This window comes from Hordeum vulgare, chromosome 2H (assembly GCF_904849725.1).
Source record: "Hordeum vulgare subsp. vulgare chromosome 2H, MorexV3_pseudomolecules_assembly, whole genome shotgun sequence".
NCBI lineage: Eukaryota > Viridiplantae > Streptophyta > Magnoliopsida > Poales > Poaceae > Hordeum > Hordeum vulgare.
Window position 1 is genome coordinate 643134519 of NC_058519.1, and position 7183 is coordinate 643141701.

The window sequence follows — 7183 nt, forward strand, 5'->3', positions numbered from 1 at the left end:
GTTCTAAGCCATACAAGACTGCACATTGAACTATTGAGTAGTCCTCCTTACGTGCTAACCAAGCGTTCTTAACATCCTGATCAGCCGTAGCGGGTGGTTCATCTCCTAGCGCAGCATTAAGGACATAATCCTTCTTTCCAGCTTGTAAGATAAGCTTAAGATTACGAGCCCAGTCTACAAAGTTGCTTCCATCATCTTTCAACTTAGTTTTCTCTAGGAACGTATTAAAATTCAGGATGACACTTGCGTGAGCCATGATCTACAACACAAATATATTCAAAGTGGACTTAGACTATGTTCAAGATAATTAGAGTTCAACTTAATCAAATTATATGCTAAACTCCCACTCAAAAAGTACATCTCTCTAGTCATTTGAGTGGTTCATGATCCACTTACACTATCCCAAGTCCGATCATCACGTGAGTCGAGAGTAGTTTCAGTGGTAAGCATCCCTATGCTAATAATATCAACTTATATGATTCATGATCGACCTTTCGGTCTCATGTGTTCCGAGGCCATGTCTGCACATGCTAGGCTCGTCAAGCTTAACCCGAGTGTTCCGCTTGCGCAACTGTTTTGCACCCGTTGTATGTGAACGTTGAGTCTATCACACCCGATCATCACGTGGTGTCTCGAAACGACGAACTGTAGCAACGGTGCACAGTCGGGGAGAACACAATTTCGTCTTGAAATTTTAGTGAGAGATCACCTCATAATGCTACCGTCGTTCTAAGCAAAATAAGGTGCATAAAAGGATTAACATCACATGCAATTCATAAGTGACATGATATGGCCATCAGCACGTGCTTCTTGATCTCCATCACCAAAGCACCGGCACGATCTTCTTGTCACCGGCGCCACACCATGATCATCCATCAACGTGTTCCCATCGGGGTTGTCGTGCTACTTATGCTATTACTACTAAAGCTACATCCTAGCAAAATAGTAAACGCATCTGCAAGCACAAATATGTTAGTATAAAGACAACCCTATGGCTCCTGCCGGTTGCCGTACCATCGACGTGCAAGTCGATATTTCTATTACAACATGATCATCTCATACATCCAATATATCACATCACATCATTGGCCATATCACATCACAATCATACCCTGCAAAAACAAGTTAGACGTCCTCTAATTTTGTTGTTGCAAGTTTTACGTGGTGACCAAGGGTATCTAGTAGGATCACATCTTACTTACGCAAACACCACAACGGAGATATATGAGTTGCTATTTAACCTCATCCAAGGACCTCCTCGGTCAAATCCGATTCAACTAAAGTTGGAGAAACCGTCACTTGCCAGTCATCTTTGAGCAAAGGGGGTTACTCGTAACGATGAAACCAGTCTCTCGTAAGCGTACGAGTAATGTCGGTCCAAGCCGCTTCAATCCAACAATACCGCGGAATCAAGAAAAGACTAAGGAGGGCAGCAAAACGCACATCACCGCCCACAAAACCTTTTGTGTTCTACTCGAGAAGACATCTACGCATGAACCTAGCTCATGATGCCACTGTTGGGAACGTCGCATGGGAAACAAAAATTTTCCTACTCGCACGAAGACCTATCATGGTGATGTCCATCTACGAGAGGGGATGAGTGATCTACGTACCCTTGTAGATCGTACAGCAGAAGCGTTAGAGAACGCGGTTGATGTAGTGGAACGTCCTCACGTCCCTCGATCCGCCCCGCGAACAATCCCGCGATCAGTCCCACGATCTAGTACCGAACGGACGGCACCTCCGCGTTCAGCACACGTACAGCTCGACGATGATCTCGGCCTTCTTGATCCAGCAAGAGAGACGGAGAGGTAGAAGAGTTCTCCGGCAGCGTGACGGCGCTCCGGAGGTTGGTGATGATCTTGTCTCAGCAGGGCTCCGCCCGAGCTCCGCAGAAACACGATCTAGAGGAAAAACTATGGAGGTATGTGGTCGGGCAGCCGTGAGAAAGTCGTCTCAAATCTGCCCTAAAAGCCCCATATATATAGGAGGAGGGAGGGGGACCTTGCCTTGGGGTCCAAGGGATCCCCAAGGGGTCGGCCGAGCCAGGGGGGAGGACTCTCCCCCCCCAAACCGAGTCCTACTTGGTTTGGTGGGAGGGAGTCCTTCCCCCTTCCCACTTCTTCCTTTTTTTCTTTCCTTTGATTTTTTCTCTCTTGGCGCATAGGGTATTGGTGGGCTGTCCCACCAGCCCACTAAGGGCTGGTGTGACCCCCCCAAATGCCTATGGGCTTCCCCGGAGTGGGTTGCCCCCCTCCGGTGAACTCCCGGAACCCATTCGTCATTCCCGGTACATTCCCGGTAACTCCGAAAACCTTCCGGTAATCAGAATGAGGTCATCCTATATATCAATCTTCGTTTCCGTACTATTCCGGAAACCCTCGTGACGTCCGTGATCTCATCCGGGACTTCGAACAACATTCGGTAACCAACCATATAACTCAAATACGCATAAAACAACGTCGAACCTTAAGTGTGCAGACCCTGCGGGTTCGAGAACTATGTAGACATGACCCGAGAGACTCCTCGGTCAATATCCAACAGCGGGACCTGGATGCCCATATTGGATCCTACATATTCTACGGAGATCTTATCGTTTGAACCTCAATGCCAAGGATTCGTATAATCCCGTATGTCATTCCCTTTGTCCTTCGGTATGTTACTTGCCCGAGATTCGATCGTCAGTATCCGTATACCTATTTCAACCTCGTTTACCGGCAAGTCTCTTTACTCGTTCCGTAATACAAGATCCCGCAACTTACACTAAGTTACATTGCTTGCAAGGCTTGTGTGTGATGTTGTATTACCGAGTGGGCCCCGAGATACCTCTCCGTCACACGGAGTGACAAATCCCAGTCTTGATCCATACTAACTCAACTAATACCTTCGGAGATACCTGTAGAGCATCTTTATAGTCACCCAGTTACGTTGCGACGTTTGATACACACAAAGCATTCCTCCGGTGTCAGTGAGTTATATGATCTCATGGTCATAGGAATAAATACTTGACACGCAGAAAACAGTAGCAACAAAATGACACGATCAACATGCTACGTCTATTAGTTTGGGTCTAGTCCATCACGTGATTCTCCCAATAACGTGATCCAGTTATCAAGCAACAACACCTTGTTCATAATCAGAAGACACTGACTATCATCGATCAACTGGCTAGCCAACTAGAGGCATGCTAGGGACGGTGTTTTGTCTATGTATCCACACATGTAAATGAGTCTTCATTCAATACAATTATAGCATGGATAATAAACTATTATCTTGATACAGGAATTATAATAATAACTATACATTTATTATTGCCTCTAGGGCATAATTCCAACACATGCATTGTATCCCTTGTTTGACTGTCCTGAAATGTTACTAAGAGCAGGCCAATCATTGATGGTTACGAAAAGCAAAGCTCGAAGGTCAAATTCCTCTTGTTTGTGCTCGTCCCACACACGTACACCTGGTTCGGCCCACAGCTGTAAAAGTTCATCAACTAATGGCCTTAGGTACACATCAATATCGTTGCCGGGTTTCTGTGGACCTTGGGTAAGCACTGGCATCATAATGAACTTCCGCTTCATGCACAACCAAGGAGGAAGGTTGTAGATACATAGAGTAATGGGCCAGGTGTTGTGACTACAACTCTGCTCCCCAAAAGGATTCATGCCATCTGTACTCAGACCTAACCATAAGTTCCTTGCGCCAGCTGCAAATCTCGGGAACTCTCTCTCGATTTTTCTCCACTGCCGACCATCAGCGGTGTGCCTCAACTTATCGTCTTTCATACGATCTTCCATGTGCCATCGCAACAACTTCGCATGATCTTTATTTCTGAACAGACGTTTCAACCGTGGTATTATAGGAGCATACCACATCACCTTGGCAGGAACCCTCTTCCTGGGTGGCTCGCCCTCAATATCACCAGGGTCATCTTTTCTGATCTTATACCGCAATGCAGTGCATACCGGGCATTTATCCATATTCTCGTACTTCTCACCGCAGTAGAGGATGCAATTATTAGGGCATGCATGTATCTTCTGCACGTCTAATCCTAGAGGGCAGACAAGCTTCTTTGCTTCGTACGTGCTGGCGGGCAATTCGTTCTTTCTTGGAAGCATCTTCTTCATCAGTACCAGCAACTTTTCGAATGACGAGTCAATCACACCGGTCTCTGCCTTCCACTTCAGCAATTCCAGTGTGCTACCCAGCTTCTTCTGGCCATCTTCACAAGTTGGGTACAACAATTTGTTGTGGTCCTGTAACATCTGCTCGAACTGCAACCTCTCCTTTTCTGTGTCGCAACCTCGCCGTGCATCAGAAATGACCCAGCCAAGATCATCAGCGGGCTCATCTGGTTCCCGTTCTTCATCCTGATCTTCTTCTTCATTGTCTTCCATTGCGGTATCAGCATACTCAGGGAACATAGATCGGTAGTTGTCATCATCGTTCTCTTCTTCTTCATCGTCGTCTTCCATCATAACCCCTCTTTCTCCGTGCTTGGTCCAAACATTATAGCCCGACATAAAACCGGACCGAAGCAGGTGGCTATGAATGACTCTTGAGGAAGTGTAATCCTTCTCATTCCGACATTCAACACATGGACAAAACATATAGCCACCACCATGCTTGTTCGCATCGGCTGCATCTCGAAAAGAATGCACGCCTTCTCTGTAAGCGGTTGTGCGTCGATCACCGTACATCCATGGATGGCTCATCTGTGTTATACGACAATTTATCAAATACAATCACGATCCTAAAAATTAGTACCGCACGGTCTAAACGAGGAAATATAGTTGCTAACCTTTTAGAATAAGTAGAAATAAAGAGGAAGAGGTTTAAGCATGGCTCAGGCATCTCATATCGTAGTTGCGTTCGGTGAACTAAAGCGGCATCGCTCTAACACACATTTCAACAAACACCTCTAGTGCATCAAAAAAATGGAGAGCTAGCACCCACCCACAATCCTCCATCCAAGAAAAATGCAAGGAAGAAGGGAGAGGGGGGCTGTGCTATATATAGGCAGAGGACTTTACTCCCGGTTTGAGACACAAACCGGGACTAAAGGTGACGCACATGCGGGCTGCCCACCGCGTAGCCCTTTAGTCCCGGTTTGAGACACGAACCGGGAATAAAGGCTCCTTACGGGCCGGGACTAAAGCCTCGAGGGAGGCATTGAGAATTGGGGCGACGTGGCCGGGCCTTTAGTCCCGGTCCAGAGGCAGGCCGGCCGTTTTTCACTAGTGGGTTACGTCCGCCTTAAGCCGGCTACCATGTAAAGCGACGCGCTGTACAACAATATGAATACGGAGAGGTAGCTGCTCGCGAAATCACATGCAGACGAAGGAGGAGGGGATGATGTGGATTGGCAAGAATGGTCATAAGATGGATGTTGTCCGGACATTCGCAAAGCACTTAGAATTGGCTCCTGTTTGCACTGTATATTCGGTTACAAGTACGTACTGCCAATCGAGATAACCAGTATCAGTACTATCTAGCTTACACATATTTATTCGTTTATTTATTAATGTATAGTGTGACACTATTGGATGGAGCGATCGCGCGCTTCTTCAATTCAATTTCACCTGTACCTCCGGCCACCGCAGCTGCCCTCCCTCTGGCAGTTGAAGTAGGCGGCGGCGACCGGAGCGCCGAGCTCGTAGCACTCGGCCAGATCCCTGGTGATGAAGCTGGAGCGCCATCCTGGCGCGTAGATGGACTGCCGCGCCGCCTGCCGGAACACCACGAATGCCACTCGGTGGATCCCCGCCGTCGGCTGCGGCTTCTCGTACGCCACCACCTCAGTTCCTGCATGCACACAACGTCGTTCCCATCGGATTAATACCGGCCTATATTTGGAGAGGATAATTGACTTATTGACATGGTGCATGTGCTGATTTCTTACCACGGCTCACGTCACCTCCGTCTGGTATGTCTGTCACCAACCTATATGCAGGCAAGAAATAAACTTAACTAGCTATACGTAATAAAGTGACCTAATTAATGGACGGTTTTTGTTTTTTGTTAGAAAGATTAACCCACAAAGTGCATGCTTGCACGAAAATCGAAAGCACCAAAGCTAAGGTAAATTAAGGTAGCCAGCATGCACGTACCAGTGGAGGTACTCCCGTTGGGAAGGGTTGCTTGGGCTAGGAACATCAGGGTCTACCATCACCTGGTGACAGATAAACATGACACACATTATTTGTGATTGCATCTCTCACAACTTCGTTAAAGAAATTACACAAGTGCTTGCGTGCATGATGAACCAAATGACGCGCATGAATGCATGCGTGGAGTCGAGACGTATGGCCACTCACGAGCGTGTAGAGTGATCCGGGACGTCCCGTGATCCGCACCGTCGGCTGCTTCTCCACCTGCGACGGCCTGAGCTCGGACCCGTTGGTGATCTCCCGGTTGCTGTACATTACCTTCAGCCGCGCCGCCATGTCGAAGTAATCGACCACGTCGCCGACGATCCTCCCCACGATCAGCGGATCCCTCGACGCCATGCTCGACTTAACTAACCTTACTGCTTAGGTTAAGGTTAGATGCTCGAGTACTGCCTTACGTGAAAGCTTTGGTGTGTGGTATATATATGCAGCGGCGTACGTACTCCTATTTATAGGCCTCCCGGTGAAGTCCCCTCGCACGCATTTCCAGTGTGAGCACGGCTCAAAATAAAATACGAGGTGTGGTGTGTCTTTTCGCCGAATCCTAGACTCATCACAAGCACCTGAAAGATACTGGATTGCAAATGTTGTGACGTGCGACATCGTACAACCTGTGGCAGCTCCATCGTTTCTGATCCGACGGCTGAGACATTGCCGCCAGAGAGTTTGGATCAAGATCCGACGACTGAAATCGTTGCCACTTGACACCAAGTGGGATGGGGCATTCTTCTAGGAATCTGATAACTTTCTGCAACGGTCATCTCAATCTTTTAGGCCTAGATAGCTAGTGGCAAAGTGCCGCTTGGAGTTATATATAATCTGCAACTTTGACAAAATCCGAATCTGCCGTGCCAGAAAAAAGAAAAAGAAATATTCTACTATAGTTGTAACTTCGCGTTCTTCGTTTTTGTTCTACGACCAGACAAAGGCGTCAGAGAACCCCACCTTCATCAATAAAGATTTTCTCTTATATTCCCAATATCTTGATTGCAATCTTGGTTTCTTGCTTG

At 47.4% G+C, this 7183-nt stretch overlaps 1 protein-coding gene across 1 annotated transcript; it reads right to left on the reverse strand.

Moving 5' to 3' along the window:
* Positions 1-5581: 5581 nt before the first annotated feature.
* On the reverse strand, positions 5582-6512 carry LOC123431161 (protein FLOWERING LOCUS T-like). Its single transcript, XM_045114997.1, has 4 exons — positions 6321-6512; positions 6114-6175; positions 5906-5946; positions 5582-5808 (listed from the first exon to the last, which is right to left on the reverse strand). The coding sequence occupies exons 1-4, from the start codon at positions 6510-6512 to the stop codon at positions 5582-5584; spliced, it is 522 nt and encodes a 173-aa protein (XP_044970932.1).
* Between the last annotated feature and the right edge of the window lie 671 nt (positions 6513-7183).